General features: G+C 42.3%; 1 protein-coding gene across 3 annotated transcripts in view; it reads left to right on the top strand.

The window, feature by feature from the left end:
- LOC138282505 (acyl-protein thioesterase 1) overlaps nucleotides 1-24,545 on the top strand; it is a 558,768-nt gene that overhangs the window by 493,566 nt on the left and 40,657 nt on the right. For all 3 annotated transcript variants that reach the window (XM_069220173.1, XM_069220170.1, XM_069220171.1), the window contains 3 exons: nucleotides 20,635-20,783; nucleotides 21,241-21,297; nucleotides 23,103-23,257. In XM_069220173.1, the coding sequence (XP_069076274.1) occupies nucleotides 20,635-20,783; nucleotides 21,241-21,297; nucleotides 23,103-23,257 (361 nt within the window). The remainder of the gene's footprint in view (nucleotides 1-20,634; nucleotides 20,784-21,240; nucleotides 21,298-23,102; nucleotides 23,258-24,545) is intronic.

Genomic DNA, 24,545 nt, shown 5'->3' on the forward strand with positions numbered 1-24,545 from the left:
TAAATATATTTTTATGAATTTGTTTTTTGTAGCCTCTTTTTATTAAGATTCTGTACTGAGCTTGGGGACCTTAGAACTTTACTTTATTGAAAACACCAGTGACGGAGAGGTACATTTTATAAGTAGATACTCTTTCCTTGAAATACATTACCCAGAAAGAAACTTTGAAGCTAAAGCCATCCCAGCCATACAGTCTAGTGGTATTTCCCCAAAAATTTGATGTTTGAAAATTTAACGAGGCAGCCCTTTCTTGTGGGAGGTAAAGTTTGCTTTTCTTTTGAAAATGTTGACGTGTTCAAAAGGAGAATAAGTGTGCTAACTGGAAAAAAGATTAAAGTATTTTTCTTTCAGAGATGTTTCATGTGTTCTTATGCCTCACCTGAACATACTTAGTATAGGCTAGAACACCAAACTGGAAAGTTGAAACGTTTCTTTCAATCTTTGAACCTAAGTTTCATTCAACTGTTGGCAGAGTACTCTTTGTGTCTGTTTTTTTTTTTTTTTAATACCATGGACAAATATTTGTCAGGTGCTATCTCAGTAGTCCTTTAGGGCTCTTTCCTGTTACAATAATAATAATGTGCAATAACCTGCAGTTGATCTACAGATCGTGTCAGACCCAACTTCTTCTGTGAATCCTAGAAGCACCAGGCTTCAGTTGTCCAGCCCCTTATACTATCCTGTTGGGTTTGGAGAATGACCTCGCTTGTCGAAGACCGTTTGCAGGAACCTCTCAAATTGTCATCTCTTGTTTCTTGCTTTATTGCGGGGTGCAACACCGATTAGCTAATCCTGACTATAATGAAGTCTTTCAGAATGTCCCAAAAAATAATCCCTTCTTATCTGTTCAAATTGTGTTTTGTGGCCTCCAGCTACCTACTCCCAACTTTGACACAACTGCCCTTCATCCTGGATTTGGAATCTTCTGTGCCTTTTCCTTGTGAAAGATGAGTTCTGACTGCCTGCTTCTGAGATATTCATAATCTTCTCCCCCTCCAGCATATAGAATTGTTTAAATTGCATAGGTCATGATCAGTGGTGGCCTAAGGGCTTAAGGAAGCTCACCAGGAAGCACCTGAAACGGAAATAACAGCTTCAGGTGAGCTATCATTTTTATTGTGGCACTGCTGAAGTGTTCTATTAACTCTCTACTCGAGAGTGGGTGATGGATAGTTAGTCTTCACCAGGTGCTCCAGTTTAGAGGTTTAGGCATCTCCATATGTAACGGAAAGATGCCTTCGTGAAGGTCAGTTGAAGATCTGCATGTGTGGGACAGGATTGTCAGGCTTAGAGCTTTGGGCTTGCTTTCATTTATCTTCTTATGAAATTTTATGAAGCTTTGCAAGGAGAGTTGGAATCAAAGAGACGTCATCAGGGACAAACATAAAGATGTCTGTGAACCGTGCCAACTTGAAGCTGTGGCTTTTTTTCTACCCCCTCCCCCCCACAAAAACACACACACACACACACCCACACACACACACACCCCCCCACACACACACACACACCCCCACACACACACACACACACACCCCCACACACACACCCCCCCACACACACACACCCCCACACACACACACACCCCCACACACACACACCCCCCCACACACACCCCCCCACACACACCCCCACACACCCCCAGAACCTCACTCCCCGAATAATGTGATTTGTTACACCACTTGCACAAGCTAGAAAGTAAATAGCAGCAACAATTGTCACCACTGCCTTGTGTCTCTTCCGTATTCATATATTAGGGATATCATTTCCTTTGACCCTTAATACGGCAGAAGGAACATTCATTCAGAGAAGATTCTAATAAAGAATCTAGGCTCAAAGCCTCTGCCCTGCAGTATAGGTTTAAGGAGCATCCATTCCACCTTGTCAGTGGCTGAATGGTTCATGATTTCAGTTATGCCTTTCTCTGTGTAATCTTTTTTAACATCTTAAACTGCCAGAATCGAGGACCTTGCAGAAGAGACCTTTGTACAGCTTTCTGCTCTTTTGGAACTTGACTAATTTTAACTTTGCGTCTCAAGCTATTCACCAATTCCTCAAGCTTTTCCTGTATGACTGTCTTCTCTTCATCCATTGCCACTATCCTCTGCTGTAGGTATTTCTGCTATAATGCCATGTCGTTTGCTGATTGCTAAAAGGAAAAGTCACTCATTGTACGCCGGATACGCACCGAGGATGCTGCTCACATTGGACGGCAAACGCTGCTCCTTGCCATTCTCTACCCTATCTATGCCTAGTTTCTGTGGGCAACGATTTGAATCTATGACATCAAAGCCCGCATGCTTTACTTTGTGAAGTCAGAGAACGACGGTGACAATGTGATAGGGGCAGAAACAGAGAGCAGTGTAAGGAAACAGACTAGAAGGCTGGGTGGCAAACTAGTGAGAGCTGCACTTTGACCACCAGAGCTCCTCGTAGTCTATTACGACCTATGGAGTGATACGCTCATCAGGGGCACCTCTGTGTTTTTTTGTTTTGTTTTTAAAGAACTTTAGGGCAGTTCTTTTCATCTGCCAACTCGTCCGCCCACATTTTTCCTTTTTTTTAATTTTTTAATTTTATTTCCAGCTGTGCTTATGCTAAGAACACTGAGTGGATTATGGCACGCCGCAGCATTTGATTTTTAGTTACTAGTGTCCAGCAGGTGATTGTTGGTAATGAGGTCTAATAATTGACTCTTGCTCCCAGCTGCTTCCAGTAACTCGTTTCGCAGACCATATTTACAATACTAAGGTTTAAGGAGTCATCCATAGCAAATTGGAAGGAATGGCCTACAGTTACTGCAATTGACTCCTTTCTCTAGTCGTGTAGTTAATAGCAGTAAGTCGCCAGGACTGTGACATCCTCTTGGGCCCAGTGTTCCACCTTTACCGTTTGGTTTTACCCTTCATTGTCAACCTGACTTCACCAGTCCCAGAAGCTCCCGGTGGACACAGTGCAGCAACAGTGGTGTGTGAGAAGAGGCAGGTGGAAGTCTACTACCAGTAGATTGGTTTACGCGAAGGCAACTCTGTGCGGCTCACGGCAACCAGTGAAGTAATTCAGCAGATTAATCTGTTTGTCCTATCATGATGCCTTCAATTCCCATCCTCGTTCAGAGGATTTGCCTGTTTAATCGCTTAAGCTCTTCACTGAATAACTGCTCTCACAATGACTGGGGAAAAAAAACTAGATCTGGTAGATTAATTTGAGATCATGTTAAAAAAAAAAAAAGAAAAAATCCAAACTAGTGCAAAATAAATCTTGGCATGTGGGTGTTCCTTAGAGGCTATCATATATTCCATCTTATTTTTCAAAAATTGCTAAAATCGGAACTATTCACACTAGAAAAAATCTGAATTATTCACACTAGAAATGCGTATTTTACATACTAAGGAGGGAGACCGAGTTTTAGGTTGTAAGGAATCCAATCTAATGAAATTAATTTTGAATCAACACAAACTTTGATAATGCACTTACTCCAGTAGCACAAGCGATTCCAGTTATAAGTTATCACATTTTACTCTGCCTGATATTGACATTGATACCATTAATGCCCTTGAAACACCTTTGCATAATTTCTCATGTATAACGCCTACAAACATTTTTTTAAAAATCTTGAATCTGTTTAGTAGCATCATGAGCTCAAAAACGGCTATGATTATGGAGTTATCTGTAACTCCAGAACTTGATCTTCTTGGTAATGGTGTTCAATATTGAGACTCTAGTGTTGAAAAAGAGTTCTATCCTCCAACTTTTCTCTATTGGAAAGTGTATTAGTAATCCTGATCTCAAATTAGACACCCTTTCTGTGATTATTAGTAATTTAGTTCCAACAGTAGCTGAGGGTTCTAAAGAAAGATGTAAAGATGATCGAAACTTAGTTGAAGAAGACCGTTGTCTCCATCATTGTAATCTTATGAATCCTAGAAAACCAACTACTCCGGAGGAATCTATCTCAGTTCACTCCCTTAAATGTTGACACATACGTAGAAGAATCTTGGTGCAGGAAAGTAATTGAGAGGCGGCGTACAAAAGCTGGCAATGTTTCTCAAATCTGTTCTTTGGAAAAATCTGTTTAAAGAGTCTCTCTGAAGATAATTCTACAAGGGATCTTAATGCATCTCGTGCTTTATTTCCTTTTTTTTTTTAACTGGGTGATGAATGACACTTGCTGACAAGGAGAAAATCCTGGTCAGGAATATGCAAAAAAGAAAAGGAAACATCATAAAATTATCAAAAGGCATCTGAGAAAAATCAAATTTGCAGTATTACAAGAGTATGTTACTATCTCATACGCTACCCATTACCTCATCTTAACCATCAGATGATTTTAGCCTGAAAAATGAGCAAATTGAATCACTTGATGACCAGGACTCTAAAGTCCCGACTCCAGAAACAAAGAGAAAACCTCGTAAGACCAAGCCTTGAACAAAAGATAATTTTCCCAGATTCCATCCATATTAGACTTTATTATACTTTTTGATTAACAGATCATGCCCATGAATAGATCTTCTCTTTTGGATTGTCTGATATGAATAGAGACTATATATTTCACTACTCACCGTTTTTTTATCTATGTTATAATCCTACGGTAAGTGCTCTAGGATGACTTTCACCTGAAAATGTATAGTGACTTTGATCCTTGAAAATGTCCTTAGTAGAGGAAATGTTACTCCTTTCTGTCCCACTGTAAAAAGTAAAAATCCAGATGCACAATCATTCAGAGAAGTATATTATGTTGCTTATAATATAAATCACAAAGATTTGTTAAAATGTGAAAGCAATAGTTTCTTGAGGGCAGTGTAGGAGCTCTGTCTGTAAGTTGGAGCACAATAAAATGTCCTATGTTTCCTCTAAAGAGGATGACCCATCAAATTGGAAATGGATAGCTAGTACAACCGGTTATAGCCATTCTCCAGAATACATGAAAGGCAAACTAATTTAACACTGAAATAAAACTCCTCGCCTGTGGTATGGCATGATATTCATAGTTTAATCAAAAATTGGTCTTTTTAGATAGTTTAAAAGCATATATTAATTGCATTCGAGAGGCATGACTTGCTGGTGGTAATGGATTTTTGTTGTTGTATTTATGCCTTTAGTTGTCCTGCCAAAGAATCCAGGAGGGTCCATGCTAATGAGACTATATAGATCATTTTAAATACAAAGAATACATGGTCTTACCATTGTGTTACCCTTCATTCAAATGTGGCACAATGCATAAACATTACCCAGGAATTCTACTCTAACATGAGAAAAATGTGCTCTGCTTTTGGTCAAGGTATATATTAAACCTGGTATTAATAATTCTTTGCTGACTAAATCATTACTACCATGCATAAGGCAGATAATTGAACTGGAGAAATATTGCGCTATAGTCATGCTAAATGATTTTAATGCCAAAGTGTTGAACAAGCTGCAATAGTCTATGCAGCTATTGAAAGAGGCCCTAAATATTCCTTCTCCCAAATGCCTTAATAAAAAAACTCAAAGGTAGCCTGTTATTTTATAATTTTAAGGGAAAACTAATGTCTTATTGACATTGGAAGACTAGAAAAAGTATTCCTGCGAACCGCACTCGCTGTGGCAGTAAGGGCCCAGTCTATAAAAGACTACTCATTCAACCTTTGACTTATTTTGTGATGAATATGATCGATGATTCTTATCCTGACCACAAAATTCTACCTTTCACCATTGCCATTTTTATTAATTGAAACACTGGCTTTCAATACGAAGGTAGGGACTACATTTTTTAAAAACCAATCTAATGGGCAAATGCACTGGAATATAGGTAAAAATTTGATTTTGAGTAAAGGGGCAAAAATAGCTATTGACAATATGTCTCAGCCTGTAGAAGATCCACTTATAAAGTTTAAATCCCACCTGAAACTTTTCTTGGCCAGGAACATCTCAATCGTAAGACTATTAAGTCTAAGCTAACTTATAAGGGTTCTTCTCTAGCCTTACTAAGGAAAGAAAACTATTAGTTAAGTGCAATTTTTTTTGGGACCAATGGGAGGTAAAATAATTCGTTTTCCGAAAAGAAGAGCTGGATAAAATTTCTCACAAAAAGCACCAAGCAAATTGGCAGTGGGTTTAATATCTGCCTCCCAATCTCGAAGAACGCATTAAGGCTCTGTAGGAGTCTGTGTTGGGAAGCAACGATGGGCGTTGTCCATGAAAGCGGAACAATATCTTTCCTGAACAGCGACCCTGTTTTCCTCTGCCTTAACAACGCATTTCTGAGCCACGAACATGCGTGGTTAAGGCAGAGGAAAACAGACTCTGGATTGGAGAGGATGCAGTCAGGTAAGTGGGGCTGGGGTAGTTTTAATTTTATGGGGCTGGGTGGGCAGTCGTGGTAGTTAGAGGTGGGGGGTCAAAGGGGTTGCATGCTGGGACCATGCATGCCATTCCACGCATGCCTTTACAACGAAAAATCGTTAAGGCATTTGTGGTAAAGGCATTAGTGGTAACAACGCGTCGCTGTTCCGACTGCGTTGTTCAGGCATGCGTGGTTCCAGCATGTGGTGTTCCGACGTATATTCGTCTGTCTAGTGCAGTAGCTTTTAACCTGTGGTCTCCCAGGGTCTCCTATGGTAGGTCCACGAGACCTACTCAGGGGGTCCACGACTTACAAAAACAAATATTAAATTTAATACATTAAATTTAAGGTAAATAGAAATAAGCAAAAGTGACCATGTGAAAACATTTTGTATATTTGATTGTGGTTTAAACCAAATAGTTCAATATTTGTTCATTTGTTTGGTGTATACTTGTTTTTGTTACCAGTGTGTATTGTTTTCGAAGCTCAGATCATAGAAATTGCTCAGGCATAGGTTCTTAGCTTCCAAAAGTGACTCATTGGGGTCCCGTATTGCAGTAATCACTCAGTGGACGTCCACAAAAGTTAAAAGGGTCCGACTCGGTGGTCTAGTGGTAATAAAGTTGAATGTAAGCCAGCCTCTGTGATGAGGCGCGGGCTAAGTATCTGTCTGAGCTGTATACCTCTAACAGCTGACTACTATTTATACTTTGCTAGCACAATACCTTCCCCCTGAAATTGAATGATTATGGGCCTCCATCTGCTGACCAGATTAAGGAATTATTTCTTAAAACTAGTTCTGGTGCTATACTACCTGATGAAATTCCCATCAATGTAGTAAAAAAAACTTCTGGTCTATATTTTTATTTCCACCACCACCAATCGAAAAAGCAGTTATGTACTCCCAGGGCTCTCCATTGCTTATTAGTTCAGCACTCTGGCCATCGCTTCTCCATATCGCCCACTGATTCCACCCAGCAGCAGGAGGCCCAGCATATATTTGCACACTGTCAAAATCCACAGTGTGGCCTCTGGACGATGACCTGTCTCTGAGAAGCAGACAGTCTCCTGTCTGCCAGCCGCCAAGTCGCATCGTTTTGGGTACGTAATATGAGCCATGACAGTCCTCGGGGAGTACATACTAAATAAGATTTGGGGCCAGGAAGTCCATTTTTTTGCTCGTTGGGATGCGTCTGCCGGTAACAGCGAGGCTACCCTCTGACCATTGAAGCCAAGGCCTTCTCTCACTGTAGTTACATACCGCCTTGGGTTGGAAGTGCCTTGATGGCAGGGAGCACAGACTGCTTATCCTTGCTTTCCGCGACTCCAGGGGTGACTGGCTCTGGCTCTCCGCCTTTGCACAGGTAATGACCACAGAGCGCTCGTTTTTTAAAATCTAGGCCACAACTTCACCTTCTCCCTTCCTGCCAAGTCTGACGTTGGATGAAGTAGCCTCGTATCGCATTTAGCTGGCTACAGATGGTTAAGGCAGACTCCACACTGATTTCCAGGAAGAAACCCTCTCGGTCAGAGCTGCAGTTTGAACCGGAGTTAATTAATTCATTCGCAAAGATGGCTGTGGCCACGGGGTCTGAGCTTATCCTACCCCTGTACCACCTGAACGTTCCCACCACATCTCCCTGTCCTGAAGTCCTTATCCTCGAATGCCTTGGGGGGACTTAGAGTAATAAATTCCCCACCTCCACCAAATTTAATATTTATTTTTAAGTTACTGGAATTTAAAAGAAACCTATCTGAAAAGGGTAAATTTTCCAAGGAGAAAATTGCACTTTACTTAGTATAATAAACGTTTATAATCAGTTCAGTAATTTTCGTATACAATATGAGCATTAATGATGTGTCTGTATATACACATAAAAAAATTAACTTATAGATATACATTTAAGAAAAATGAGCAATATAATTTAGTATATGAATCAAAGTATTTCATAAATATTATATCGCGGAGCAATCGGGTATGAAGAAAGCAAGAAAAGGGAAATTAAGATTGGAAAAAAGTATACTTTTATGGTACTTAACAGATATACTATAATGTATATAGTGTCAGCACAGTTGTGATGGCTCAAACCTCTCCAGCTACTTCCTGTCTTTTGAAGTGAGAACTCGACGTTGTTTATTTTGTCACTAATTACTGCCTCCTTACTTTTGACGTTCGTTGTTCTTGTTTACTCTGTAGAATACTTACTGTGCTCTGCCATCTAGTGGCCACAAAAAAGACTACAGCGTATTTTGCTTCAGTTGAGTACAGTTGTCACACTTTAGGTCTCACCTGCAGGTTACCATGATTCAACAAACGCGGATACATACATATCGATACAACAAACATTGACAACACGATTAGGCCTCACCTTTGCAAAAGATATTGGCTGTGCCAATTTCTTTTAGCGATTTTGTACAAAGGAGTAGTTTGTGCAGCATGGCCAAAAGTACTGATTAAAACATCTCTAACTTCACTGTCAGCCATGCTGCACAGCCACACTGCATTACAACACGGATAAAACATCAGAAAAGCAAGTAGCTTTCACATACGAGCCCTATTGACTTTGCCAATGCTTTTTGTTTTTCTCTCCAACATAGTCGTTATTGTATTCATATAGCGCTTACTAACTACCCCTGACCAGGCACTTAACAAATCTCCATGTAAGGATGATAATTTCTATAGCTGGTTGATATTCGATTAATGTCATAGTCCAATGATTATATTTACTAAAAAAAACACAATCATCTGACTATCTCAACGCTCCATTGACTCTTGCTTACATAGCAATATGCGCAAGCCAAAACGGATCACGTTATGTTTTTTTTATAAAATAGTTAGTCCCACTCTCAGTCCATATCTCCTTTTTTGATCAGGGCCTTTAATTTGCTTTGTATAAAAAATGCCAGGGTGCAAAGAGTAGATGAGTAAAAGTACGGACTGTTTGATGGTGTCACACGTCACCTCGGGAACTTTGGAGCTAAACTGAATACATACGATTATAGTCTGCAAAAGTCACCAACGACCACATCTGCAGCCTGGCCAAAGCAGCATAAAAAGGAGTTTGATCATTCGTAAGGGAATCTGCAAATAAAGTACCGTCTGGAAAAAAAAAGCGTGCCGTTGTCAACATTGTTTAACACTGCATTTGCTGCTTATACTTTTGTAGGGGCTGTTTAAATGAGATGTCGGATATTGTAGTCCCGGCGTAGTAAACAGAGAAGGGTCTTCACTATGGGTGCAACAGCATTTTAAACTGCACGTAAGTGCTGATGTTTGCATTGCAGCCTTAATAAATACCACGAGTGCTCCTCCATTGATCTTACTGCCTAACAAACGGTTCAATGTATCGAAAATAGTGTTTTTGCCCTTTACAATCAAAAATGGGGGCAGCATTAGAAAAAGCATAGCTTCGCCTCCAATTTTCAGAGTTCAGTTTCCAAACACATGCATTGGACATGGTTAAATGACAATGAGATGTTCACTGTTAAAATAAAGTTATCGTTGTCCTGGCCACCTGATAATCCATGGCCTTTGCTTGTTGCTGTAGAAGGAATTGCTGAATTCTGGCAAAATAAACTTTCGAGAAACAATTCCTGTCCGAAAAAATGGAGGGGGGAAGTTCCCTGAATACAGCTCGAGCAGCACAAGAACTTCAGTGAAACAATATCAGGTAGTACATGCTCGGGAGAAATAAAAGGAAGTGACATGAGGCATGGGTGGCCGATTTCGAGGCTGCTATGGCAGTTACGCCAGCAAATGGTAAGTAATGGGCGGGCTCGAGGCTCTTTACTGTACAGAATACCCTCACAGCGACACCGCATGCACAGTGTTAAGCCAGAACTAAAAAGGGACTTTTGGACCACCCCTTTCTGCATTGGCTACTGTCATTTAGCAGACTTTCAGCATTGCCTCATAGAGCTACCATCTGCGTTGGTATTAGTCCATAGCGTTTTGTTGAAATGAATGCCCAAAAAGGAGTGCCTCTCCTTATTCCGCTATAGTGGATTGAGCCTGATCTATGCTCTATTACCCATAGCGTGGTGTGTGCAGTAGTGGCCAGGGCATACTGGGCTCTCAGTCCTGCAGTTCAAAGTGCACTTTTCTATCCTATCCCCAATTTCAGCAGCCCTTGCATTATGACCTGGTGGTGTTCCTTTACCTGCAGAGCAGTTGGCAGCAAACATATTCTCTCCATTGTCTTTGAATTGGCTATTGAGTTTGATAGGAAAGGGAGGAAGCACTTAGGTTATGCTTCTCCATCCTTACTGCAATAAAACACAGCAGCCAATGAAAGCTTTACACTCATCAAAACTACATTTCCCATTACCATCTTTAACTTAATCATGGGTTCATCAACCTGTCAGGTCTCATATGGTCCCTTAATTCCAAGGGCAAACAAGTACCCTCCTCTTTCTTTGCAAATTTAACACCAAAAAAGTCAGCTGTCTCTCTGTAAACAAAGAAATAATATATAGTATAAAAAAACAGAAATCACAAAGCAGACTTCTGGGTGGGATAGTACTCGCCAACTTGACCTGAACAGAATAGAAAATTCTTGATTCAAAAGCTACAAATTCTTTTTTTTTGTATATTCTATGTGGGGAACTGGATGATCATGTTATGCTGATTTCAAGCTGTCCCACAACAGAAGTAACCGCGATAATTTGGTTTGTGGGTAAAATGTTCTAAAAGTAGATTCTGCCAACCAGTCTGTCGCCTTCGTGATATCCTCTAAACGAGAACCCAAAGTCTAGGCTTGTAGAGGTCTTGGCTTCTCTTGCCGAATGAGGGTCAAACTGTGACATATCAATTGCAGATTTAAACAAGAGCCTGTGAACCCATATTTGGTCAGAGTGGCCGCAGAGATGGGCTTATAACCTTTATGTAAGGCAATAAGCACTTGTCTAGTGGCATCCTGCTGTAGATCCCTGGTAAATGCCTCCTAAACATTTAAGCATTTGACATCACACAACTTATGGTTTTGAGTAAAAGCACAGTAAGAGATACAGCATGAATTTGTCTTATTACGCTTCACAATTGTGGAAAAACTCCGTTCAGAAAAAATACCCTACTTGGAAAATCCAGTACTCATATAGGACACACTCCTGCATGAAATCGGACAGAACAAAGTCGCCAGTTAGGACAAATGCTTCCTAGATAAATCCTTATTTTCCAGCCAGTTTTTCAAACATTGCAGAATCACATTGACGTCCCATGAAACAGTATGCTGAGGTGTCAGAGATGAGTGAATCTGGTTTACCCTTAATTGGATGATGTGCAGAAAAAAGTGTGAAAATTGTTTACTGACCTCTTAACCAGATTACTCTCTGCTGTGCAACAGGTTGTTTACCACCATGTTTCCAAGGGATCCACATCCTGCTTGTTGCACCAACACACCTCCTTCAGGCCGAAGACCCTTCTATGTGTATTGGTTGACTAAGACTGCTGGATGTAGTAATTAGCCAGTGGTGAAATACCTGGCATTCTCCTACGTCTCCTGAAACCCTCCAGGCAATAAGAGAGAGGTTTATACTAATGACACCATTGGAAGGGGAAGGCCCAGCAGGTCAGTCGGAACATCCCAGAAGAATGGGTGCTTTGTCGGAAAATCACAAGTCCGACCTAACAGTACCAGGAACCAAGACTGTGTGCTACAAACTGAAATCACTAGAATCACCTCTGACAGTGTACCTGAGACAACACCCTCAGGATCTTCAACCCCAATGGGGATTGGGGGGGGGAGGGGGAGCTCGTAGGAAGCTGGCCTCGTGGGTACCTATGGTACTCACACCTTATACCATGTTCGCATCTCCCTTCTTAGTGATGGTTAGGCAGTGTGTAGAAACCAGGCTCTCTAGAGGTAGCTGTGGATAAGCAGCCAAGGCTTATCTAGGAGACATGCAAAGCTCACGCAATACGACTGTTTTCACATGGCACTTACACATGTGAAAGAAAACACTCCATTGTATAAAAATAAAGGTACTTTATTTTTGGAACAAATTACCACAAATTACTAGCCTGGTGACCCACCATTAGGAGGTGGGTAATAGACTAAATCTATACACTAGCAATAAGAACTAGGCATGGAAAAGGTTAGAAAACAGTGCAAACAGTAATAACCAGTAGTGTGAGCCTAGGGGGAGCACAAACCATATACTAAAAAAAATGGAATGCGAACAAGGTTCCCCCCACCTAGGTTAGTAAAATGTGTAGAGGGGAGCTGGGAGTAATTGAGAACCACAAAGGTAATTAACACAGTACCCACCCAGCAACCAGGAATGCAGGAGTAAAACAATGGATTTTCCCCAAACTACCCAAAAGGAGGAAAAGAAGACACCCAGAGAAGACTGCAAGAAGACCAGTGGTGGATTCCTGAAGAAAGAAGACCTGTGGAGGAAGGGGCCCAAGTCCAAGAGTCCCTCCAAGCTGTGGATGCAGGAGTTGGTCGACTGTTCTGAAGAACAGGTCTGCACTGCAGTTCAGGAGCTAGAGAAGAGTTTCAGATAGATGCAGAAGGCGTCCCAAGCCAGAAGGAAGATTGCAGATGGGTGTTGGTGCAGGATTTCCACCAACAGGCCTTGGCAAAGGCAAACTCGCGGTTAGTGGAAAAGAGATGCTGCCGGAGACCAGCAAGGCCCAGGAGGGGGAGTCACAGGTGACCCTCAGCGTCACAGAGAGTCCACAGGAGCAGAGGCAGCACCCACAGGATGGGGACACAGGAGTCACAGAAGGAGCCCACACAGCACTACAGAAGAGGATCCCAGGCTGCAGGAAAACCACACAGGAGGCCATGCTTTGCAGGATGGAGTGCAGGGGGAGGGAGCTACACGTTGCCAGAAGATCCCTTGGAGGAGATCCAAACAAGCCTTGGTCGCTGCAAGAGACAGGGTGCACTGAGGTACTGTCCTGCATGGGAAGGCAAAGTTTACCTCCCCAAAGTTGGACATCTGGCAGAGAGGACCGAGAGGACTACTCCGGACCACCACCTGTGATGCAGGATCCACTCAGCTCAGCAGGAGAGTGGATCCACGCAGCTTGTTGTAAGTGCCTGCGGTTGCAGGGAAGTGACTCCTTCACGCCAAGGGTGATTCCTCCTCCTTGTGCAGGCTGAAGAGTTGCAGTCTTCTGAGGATGCACAATGAGAAGATTGTTGCAAAGCTGGCAGGAGCCCTGAAACAATGTTGCTCAAGAGTCATTTCTTCTTGAAAGCAGCTTGTCAGTTCCTGGTGGTTTCAGTCACAGTTGCAGAGGACAGAAGTCAAAGTAAAGGTTGCAGAGGAGTCCTGCTGGAATCTTGCAAGCCGAATCTGAGGACCCACCCAATAGCGCTGAAAGGGGGATTGGTCACCTAACTTGGTAAGCACCTATCAGGAGGGGGCTCAGACATCACCTGCCTGGCCTGGCCACTCAGATGCTCCCAGAGTTCTTGGCCAACCTTAGAATCAAGATGGCAGAACCCAGGGACCCTCTGGAGGAGCTCTGGGCACTATCCCTGGGGTGGTGCTAGACAGTGGTCACTCCCCTTTCTATTGTCCATTCTCGCACCAGAGCAGGGACTGGTGGTCCCTGGACCTGTGTGGACTCGTTTATGCAAGGAGAGCACCAAATGTGCCCTTCAGAGCAAACCAGTGGCTTGCGGAGGTTACCCCTCCTAAGTCAGTCGCACCTTTTCCAAAGGGACAGGGTGTTACCTCCCTCTGTCAAAGGAAATCCTTTGTTATGCCTTCCTGGGCTTGATCAGATCAAGCAACAGGAGGGCAGAAACCTGTTGGAGGGGTGGCAACAGCTGGGCTGCCCAGAAAACCTTGTAAGACTGGTGGTAGCAATGTTGGGAGTCCTCTATGGAGCCCCCAGAGTGCATGGAATCACACTTCTAATACTTGCAACAGTATTGGGGTATTATTCCGACATGTTTGATACCAAACATACCCAGGTTCGGAGTTACCATTATGTAGCTGGACATGGGTAGTGACTTAAAGCCAGTACATAATAAAATGGGGCTGGAGTTCGTGGTGGCACCTCTGCTAGTGCAGGGGTGATCTCACACAGGTACCAACACCCTTAGAGGGCCTACGACAGGGGTGGCTTACAGTGGCCTGGTGCAGTGACCTGTAGTGAAAACTGGTGCATACACCTGTTTCACGGAGGCTGCAATGGCAGGCATGTAGAACTCTTTGCATGAGCTCCCTATGGGTGGCAGAATAACTGCCGCAGCCCATAGGGATCCCCTGGAACTCCAATGCCTTGGGTGCCTAGGTACCATATACTGGAGACGTACATTTGGGGGGGGGGGTTGGGGAGGGGGAAGGTGGGAGGTCAGTATGCCAATTATGGGAAGAAAAGGTACAATTTAGCAGAGAGAGCAAAACTACTGGGGTCCCGGTTAGCAGGAACCCAGTAGACAGTCAAACCTACTGACAACAGGCAGAAAATGGGGTAACCATGCCAAGAAAGAGGGCACTTTCCTAAAACGCGTAATGCAGATTTCCCACTCGGTCCTGTAGAATAGCATCAGGCGATTAGGCCAGCTGATCTGGTCTCCAACTGAAGAACATGTGCATGTTCATTCGAGATGTAAAAACTGACAAACATGGACTCCCTTTATTGATTCAGACCTCCTGTTTTAGTTGTCCTTCAAAATCCTAGATTTCCAGTGTGTGGCCACATCCTTCTGTCTGGAAATGTTCTCTGCCATGACTGATATCTGGTGTCACATATAGAAATGCCAAAGATCTTTGGCTGTCTACCAACACAGTGGATTTTGCCCTGTACACTGAACTGTGAAAAACCTGTCCATCAGCAAAAGGAGACACCAGTTCATTTTCTGGGTAGGAGAGTACTCTTTTGGCAGAGGGCCCGGCTAGGAGCGCCAGACAGTTGATCAGCAGATCTAGTTCCAACTCGTATGAACGGTCGCCGGTGGAAACTGGGCTGCATTTCGCTCCTCAGACTCACTTGCTGTCACTATCCCCTGCAGACACCTAACTATGGCTCTGCCGTTCCAAGACTCCATGTGGTCCGGCCACCAGGAAAGCTTGCTCTGTGGTTTCCTTGAGAGAGAAACAGAGAGATACACATCTTTCAGATCAAGGCGGACTAAACAGTCTTTCTGTAACAGATCTGACTTGAAGTGACAGTATAGGGTTCAGGTATTGAAGTAAGACTGGTTTAAAACCTGGCTTTGACCTCCACACTTCTTTTGCACTGAAAGATGGTGCTGATAAAACCTCTTGGATGAGGTTGCATAAGACATACAACGTCTCTGCTCGGATGCGCTTGGATCTCAGAGTTTATAAAACCTGCTCTTAGCTCAGCTGTCTGTGAGGGGAGTATTGTTTTGGTGGGCGGGGAGGGTACCACAAATCGCTAGTCTGTAATCCTGAACGGTCCCCAACCCATGTATTGTGTGTAATCGTGTACCAGTTATGTACAAAGTGTCTCTGCCCCACAAGACCACATTGTACAGAGATAATGCTCCCCTGCACTGCAGAGGATGGGGTTGTTGATTAGAGGTGCCTCTCTAGTTACTCTTGCCAAATCAACCTCTTCCCAGTCATGACCTTGAAGTGAAGAAGGTACCACCTTTGTAGTAATACTACAATTGAGCGGCACTCATATGACAAAGGGAAACATAATTATAAATGTCCATAAATGAAATGTTCATCTGTAGTTTATATCACAGTGTTCTTTATCCTTCTGATCAATTCTTGTGTTCAACAATATTCCTGTCACAGTCCTTTCACATCGTCAACAGGTTTTTTGTCTGGGGAATACCCCTTTGACTTCCTCAGGACTCTCCGATCTCAGTTAGAATGATGCCGATTTTAGAAGTTCATTTGTTGACAGACGGATATTGAATGGTTATTTATTATCAATCTCGTTGAGTATATTTCAAAACTAGTGTTAATATGGATGCCCCTCAAAAGGCAAATGAGCGTATCCTGATATTCGATCGTGCCGTGCTCCGCGAGTACTACGGAGTTGACCTAGTCATGTTCTGGTGCATGGCAAGACATAAGGTTACTATGGCACTCCGAGGACAGCTGTACATTTTCAACGTGCAGATAGAGAGGTCTGCCCTTGCTGCAAGGATCTACAACACCCTTTCTGTAGAAGGAAACAATGAGGCAGCAACATGTGATCAGCAGTGTCTCTTCATTTCTATGCTTTTAAGATGGAATGTTGCTGGATTAAGTTTCACATTATGAATATGGCTAATCAATACAGCTTCTAAACTAATCATAGACTATAGGTCGCAGTAAGTGATCTGTATTTGGTGGCCCACCCAGAGATTGCCTTCCATATACAACACTTTATGGCAAAGAGAGGAATGACCTCTCAAAAAGCCAGGGCAGAGAATCCAAGCGGAGTGCCAGACCGGGTGGCAGTGCTGTCCATCCTGGTGCTGCTCTACGGAACCCCTCAACACTTTTTACGTTAATTCTAAATACTACAAATCTTACCAATGAGTGAGAGAAGGGAATAAGATTTTTTTTTTTTTTTAAATGTTGCTCAAGAACACTTAATTTGACCAAGTCCAGGATGCCAAAGGGTGCCTCCTGATTCCACATTTCCACTAAAACTTAACTAGAGTGGACTGAATTGTGGTCTCGTTCTGGCTATGAATCTCCTATCTAGATATCAACTGACTTGAATCCAATTAAAATGCAGCATTTTATTTGTAGTGTAGAACAGTCTAATTTACAATTTATCTTTAGTTAATTGTACTATACAACACATTGCTATGGCATTCACAATACCTAAAGTATTTGTTGTTCTGCCTCATAAGTGTCCTAGGTCTGTCTGATCTGCTTTGTGACCTAATTGTGAGGTCCATAATAAGCGTATGACCTCTTGTATACTATTAACTATACTTATACTGTGGGTTTAAAGCAATTTTATTTGTTTGTTACAGTAGCCTTTAAAAATCCTTGCTCGCTGGTGGTCCGTTCTGCCTCTTTGACCCTCCTTTTTTTCGTTTAGAGTAGGGACTAACTACTGTATAATTACACTGTCCTGTTTATGTATTTTGTAGGAACTTCTGTTTTCAGCTTTTGCCTGCTTGTTTTATACTGTGGGTGTGTTTCAGAGCAGCAACGCTTCCTCAGGCAAGTCTTTGTTTTGCTTTCACTAATGACAGAGCTGAAAACAATCTCTGGAATGCATTTCTTAGTTTAAAGAAGACATTTATTATTACTTCACCACGAGGCTCCTGAGAGAGGAGATTAGTAGGTTAGAGGCACACATTTAAAAGCAGTCACAGCAATGAAAGGAAAATATATCAGAGTGATTCTCAATTGCAATGTACACAGCAAATATATGTGATTATATTATAGCATAACTTCAAAGCAAAGAATAAAAGTCAAAATTCATCACCATAGTAGGGCCCACCAAAATACTTAATCTTTCTCATGCCAGCAAAAAGAACGACTCCTGTTCAACAGCGAGAGAGATTTTCCACCCCCATGGGACAACGCCAGGCAGCTGGCGCCTGCTCCTGACTGAAGTCTCAGAATTCCACGCTACTGAACAGAGTCATCTTTTTTATATCTTTGAATAGAGAACTTTCTAGAAAGCCCTCCCCCTTAGAGAATAATTATAAAAAAAAAAAATAAAAAAAAAATGCTGGGTACTGTAGGTCAGAGTTGGGGGGGAAAAAAACAAACGTCGAAGGTTGGCCTGGTCTCCAAGGCCCGTTCTTTTCCCTAGGCTGACTAGAGGGGGGGGGAAAAAACAAAATATGTGCTCATTTATCATGCTAGGGTCCGGTGAGAACAAAATACAGAAAAAAAGACACAGCTTGGTTTACCATGTGGAAAAACACAGCTCATCTGCAATGTCTCAACTTCAATGTCTAACGCCATGTTAAAGCCAATAGGCAGCTAAACTGAATACAAAATGTAATGTGTTACTGGTGAACATTGAACAACTAATATGCACAGTGGTGAAACACAGTCAGTGGTGAAACACAATTATTTCACTACAGTCCTCCAGCCAGTCTTTGCCCCCCCGCCCCCAGCTCCCTCTGCAAACATAAAACAGCAGCAGAGGGGAACGTTTTTAGTGCCAGCTCGCTCTGTCTTGTTTAAGTGGCATCTACAGGGAGTGGCTTGTCTATGGAGTGTGCTGTGGGTAAAGATAGTGTTGCAGCTTGTTGTGTGGGAGCGCGTGAGAGCTGGAGAGTCACGCGACAGTGTAAAACATTTCAACATGGGCATTGCCCCGACCAGAACAGCCGAGTGTTCCAACACAGTGATTCATCTGTTGTGAGGGAATGATACCACTAGGCATTGCACGGAAAACTAGGTTAAGCAAGAGCTGCCTGCTGAGTTAAGTGGTCACCGAACTGGATAGAAAAGTTCCCTTAGTTTCACTTTCTTGTTTCTGTCATGTTCTACTTCTTCGCCTGCGGGGTTTTCCTATGTACCTATGTGGAATACACGCTTTGTTTCACTAGCATAGTATAGTTGATTTTCCTATCAACCCGTTTATGAAACATTCTAACCCTAACTTGGTTCCAGATTAATCGACCATCACTCTGACCTCTATGTATCCCAGTTTCCTTTCTAGAGCTACACCCCCACTCTAGAAGCCTTCTAAATTAATTTATAGTTGACTCTCCCCTGTAAATACTCACCATGTCTGTGCCAATGTATGAGTGTATTTTTTACAAGTCTTCTTTTATAGCCCCGAAGTGTCTGAGTGCACGTATCTGTGGTGCTTTGTTAATTGAATGTTATCCCGTTGACACGCACTGGATGAATTGGACACTAGTACCTTTGCAGCACAAATGCTTGCAGCGAGTCATTGCAGGCAGTTCTTGTTGTAGGCACTGCATTCCATCTGTGGTGAAAAATCACTCCAGGGTAATGTGACATGCTATAAATATTGGAATGTGTGACCCGTTCCTCTACCGGCACTTCTGCAAAATCCACGGTTTTTAGCCAAAATATTTGAAAATGAGTTGCTATAAATTGTGATGTTTTTTCAAAAGCAATTCTGGGAGGCGTAACCGCTGTCTGTCTTGTGCAGTACAACCTGGGTCTGGTGGTATAATCTTTCCCTCCCAAGGAATTTTTGTTTCATATCAGCCCTGGCAGCTTTTAAATTTAAACAACTGTCAGTAACATGTTTGAGTAGGAGTCGTGGCAGCCAGGTTATGTGTTTACATTCTGCCCAGATTAGGAACTGTGTGCACGCACTACACAATCCTGCTACAGGAGGGCACACCGCTTCGACAAACGAAGCAAAATATTCTGTGAAGAATGTCTGCAAGGGTAATGTTGCCTTGAAATGCTGTATTTACACATTGCTTGACTTTTGAAGTTGTGTAATTTCTAAGTTTGGACAATAGCAGTTCTGAACTTTACCTCATGTATCGACCTCCGAAGGACGTAAGTCTGATTTGGCCCTGCTGCCCAGATGTCAGCAACAACATCATATTTGACAGGAACGAATTTCCACCACATATGACTCGGTTGTCTATTTACACGTGTGTATGTAAGCATTGCAGCCTTTCATATATTAATAGCGTTTAATTTTTTGCTGCAGATACAGGAAGCAGGTAAATGGAAGTGCTTCAGTTATATGCAGGGCCACTGGAATTATGTGGCAAAGGAGACGAAATGATGTGGCAGGGTTCACCAATTTGTGGCAAGAAAAGTCCATTTAGGCATTTAGAACGCCAATAGCTGTAACTCTCGCAAATGCGAGACCTATTGCATTGCAAATGCTTGTTTACTTGTACATTTTCATTTGTCGTGTAATTTGATACCTTTGGCTTTTAAGCTAACACTCAAGGGGAGCAATGACCTTTCTTGTTCGATTGCACTTTTCAAAGCTATCAAATGCAGTGCACTTGGGCGAGGAAATGGGGCATAATATATTAGGATTCCTGATTTATAAATTCCTCGTAGATTAGGATTTAACAGTTCAACCCTATTAACTTTGAAAGTAGTTCCCAGCCCTCTGGGGGATGGGTGGTAAAGGACAGTTTCTCACTTCCACAGTTATGTCCTACCCATTGGCGCTTACAACCCACGTTTTGACGCAGTAGGACGATGGACTGTTGCAGGACAAAGTTAGGTTGGCAGATGTAGTGGTTACGAAAGCCCTCACGTTATGCTCATCTCAGTTCTGGTGCTTCATTTGGGCAGTAAATGGATTTACTGATGAACGGTAAGAATGTTTATGTGGTTCTCATGAACACATTGTAATTCTGATAGTAGATTGGTATGAAAGCACAGGGTTTGAAATTGTGTAGATATTGCGAATTTTGCATCTCAAGTCGTCTTTTCTTTGTTCCTTTTAGCAGTTCCAGTAGTAATTCCAGCAGCAAGAGAGAAGACTGCACCGCTCCTTCCGACACGTTAATCACCTCTTTTCCACGGGCCCCTGTCACTTCAGACTCCGTGCGAGTAAAATGCAGGGAGTTGTTGTCTGTTGCTCTCAAAACAGGAGGTTTGTATTACAACAGTGTGTGTATTTTTATGGTCTACTATTTAAGAAAACTGCTGTAAATCGTACTTCCGTATTAGCACTTGGTAGTGAGAGGGAGGTTTGTTTGCGGTAAGCAGGGTCGTGGGGATATGTCGTTCCTCATTTCCTAATAGTTTGCAAACAGTTTGTCTCAGGAATGAATCCTTTTGGTGCGGTAGAAGCAGAATAATTGGTAGCGGTGAGGTGGAAGATGTGGCGTACATTTTGTTTTCAGGGGTTGTGTGTGGATTACAATTAGTTGGTTTAATAGACCTAAACCCATCTGATAGGTCACATGTGTCAACCATTGCTTGTTGTGGTTTCACTTCAAATTTCCTCAAATGTGAACTGTTAAAGAAAGTGTCTCTGCAGAGAGATGCAGGTAACAACTCCTGCAGGTGGCTTGTGCGAGTTTTCATTCTGTTTCGGACTCTTGCAGATGACTACATCACAATCGGGGCCGACGATGAAGAACTGGGAGCTCAGATTGAGGAATATATCCTTTTTGTTTTGTTTAAAAAAATAAATAACTACTGTTAACTGCATTTTTCTGACTTTATGTGCAACCGTGTTATTGTTGATGCTTTGGCATCTATCTATGCTGCAGTCCACGCTTTCATTCGGAGAGGAACTACTATTTCTGCCGAAGTTTTAGCATTTACAGTCAGGACAGAGTGGGGAGTTCTATTAAGCATGTGTGTTTTCCTACATCATGTGCTCTTTCAAACAATCATCCCTTCCGTGTCTTCTAAAGCGTGTTCCTGCCACAGAAAAAGAACTATCTTTTGCAAAACTCCATCAAGGCCATCATTACCAGGACTCTGTAAATCCCTATTTCGCATTGTCTAGCTAAAACCTGGGTAACCTCAGAATGAGTGAGACCAGAAATTGGGACATTACTGTGGGAATACCGTGAGGCCCGAAACGCATCTCAAAGAGATTCTGGGCGCAGAACCCATGGAACCGGGACAGAGTTTAAAAAAAATAGTTGTAAACAGTTTTTTCTTTTCTGCCCAAGGTCTTGGAAGCACTGGAAGGCTCTGACAAGGAGCACCATGCGCATTGACTCAGACCTTCAGCGACACATGTCCAAACCCGGCAGCAGTAGAAAACAATTGAACGATAGAGCCCATACACCGTACTAGTCATAGGAGGAGTCCCTACACCCTTGTGACTTGAATGACTTCTTCGAAGAAAAATAAGTTGTACACATCCGAGCCCAACACTAGACGGCAGGAATATGCAGAGCATGTGTATCTAGAGCTACACATGCCACAAATATATATTTGCAAAATATTTACATATGGCGATGCATTCACTGCAGGATTAAGGAGTGAAGTCAACCACCAGTTAAAAAGTCTGCATGTGACCAATTTCCTGCTGGAGAGACAGGTTGAGGCCACCCTTGCCCTTCAGAAGTCATTTATTTGTGCTGGCCCATTCACCTGCTGAGATTTGTTTTTCCTGTGGCTCCAGGTGCTGCAAACATCAGACTATGGCACATAATTCTTGGGAGTTTGATAGCAATTAAGAAATTCAATGGCACACCACAAAAAGTACCCTTAAGGTGATCTCTGGGTGAACAACTATTTTGCTGTTTAAGGCAACGGTACTTTTAAAACATTGACGTTGGTCCCGTGCTCAGCCCGCCACTGTAACTCCAAGCTGCACCCAACTGAAGAGCCCAAACTCTGGCAGAACCGGTCTTCGGTTGCTTGTGTTCTGGCTCAGAGAGGACCTGGCTTGGCAGTTCAGGCTGGACTGTTTCAGTTGGAGCAGGGGGTCATCTGGCTGAGTCACACTCATCTAGCATATCGATCCTACGTCCCTAGAAAGCATTTGTGGCTAACCTCTGTGCATGAGATCAGAATCCATAGGATAAGCATGTTTGTTTTCCTTAGTACATGCAAGAAGAATCTAAACCTGCTGGTAGAAAGGACACCAAATGCCCTTTGGAAAGTTGGGTCGGGTCACAAGTTAACCTGATTAATATATTGGTGTCAAACATTCCTTTGTTATAAATTTGATGATAATAACACTTTACAGTTATTTTTCGTTCCTTTGGATGCAGCATTGATTGGGTTATGTTTTGTACTTTGCAGGTCAGAATAAATCCAATACCTTCATTTGGAACCTCTATCATACATTCCTCCCCCATTGTGTTTGTAATTGGAGATATGGGTGGAATTCTGGACTTGGCCAAAACCATAAAAATGGTCACACACAAAATAATGTCCAGTGTTTGTGTTTTGTTGTTGTTGGTGTGCTCTTTCCCCTTTGTATTCCTTAAGTACTTTGCACCAATTTTTCAAGAATTTAAAAACACAGATCCAAAATACAAGAATCGAGTTCGCAGCCGAATAGCAAATCTAAAGGATGCAAAAAATCCAAATCTAAGAAGAAGTGTGCTTTGTGGGAATATAGCACCAGATGTGTTTGCGAGGATGACAGCTGATGTAAGTTACTTTACAGTATTACCAGAATACTGTTACTAAATTACAATCCTTTCGCAGCTGTCTGAATGGAGTTTGATTATGAATGAGCTGTTATTCCATTAGAGTAGTTTACACTTTAATTGCAAGAAATGTTAAATTCATTTTAAAGTTGACGTTGGGTGATACCTCTTTAACCAAGGAGCAACTAGAACTGCTATGAGTTTTAACTGTTCATGTTAGTAGAATATTATTGGTGCTAATGTTTACTTTTGTTTATCATCCTGCTTGAGGTCGCAACAGTAAACAGTCTTATTGAAAATTGGATGTGTTGTTACGTGACCCTAGGCCATTTTTTTGTTGACTTGAACCTTTGAATTAGCTACATACATGTTATGATATTCAGTTTTACAGTTCCTAATGGCATACCTTTTTGGAATCACAGTATCATTTGACCCATGCATAGCTCCTTAATTTTTTTTTTTTTTGAGTGACTATTTTATTATCGGAGCTTGAGAAAACTCAACGTTAAGGCATTCCTACTTTCTACAACTGCATTCTAACTCCTAATGGTAGTAGTATGTGGATGCAAGGTCCGAGGTCTTCATTTCGTTGATCAGTTCCTCCCAGTTATGTGACATCTGGAGTGGATGCATGGATGGATTTCCCAAATTATCAACCTGGTCTTCAAATCATGAAGTCATGCTTCACATTTACTTATTTTAGATCCCTCCTATGACAGTGGTTTGCATGTACCAGTTTTAAAGGCCTAGCTGCTAAAACTACTGGGAGCTTAACTCTTACTCAATTTAAAGACTCCATAGGATTTGTTATGCTGTAGCTGTTGTGTGGAGCAGTACACACAGACTGCAAGCAATAAAAAAAGGGTTAGCAGGTGTTATCACGAAATGCCTGTAAATGGAATCGTCATCGCCATCGTGTTTTGTACCTTGTTGCGCTCAAGGAACTTAAAATTTTCAGAGCATTCAGTTATGACCCACCTTCTTAGTGCCCAGTGTTTGATTTCGGCTTTTTTCTCTAATTCATACGACCTAATGGTGAATTTAAGAGTTCAAACCTCCACCTCCTGAATTCTCCCAGGGATTCCTGCTTTTGACGGCCAAAAGGTACTGCGGAGAAGGTGACATTCTTCACACCACGCTCCTTCAGGAATGTTTTATGAATTCTTGCACTTTAAGCGGTTTATCTGCTAGATTCTAATATTTCCTTGTTGATCTAAGCCCATAAAGCGGTCCTCAGTTAGGATGTGTCTCAGGAACATGAAGTTTTATCATGTAATTGTTCAATCATG

The sequence above is a fragment of the Pleurodeles waltl genome, chromosome 2_2 (genome assembly GCF_031143425.1).
Source record: "Pleurodeles waltl isolate 20211129_DDA chromosome 2_2, aPleWal1.hap1.20221129, whole genome shotgun sequence".
Classification (NCBI taxonomy): Eukaryota; Metazoa; Chordata; class Amphibia; order Caudata; family Salamandridae; genus Pleurodeles; species Pleurodeles waltl.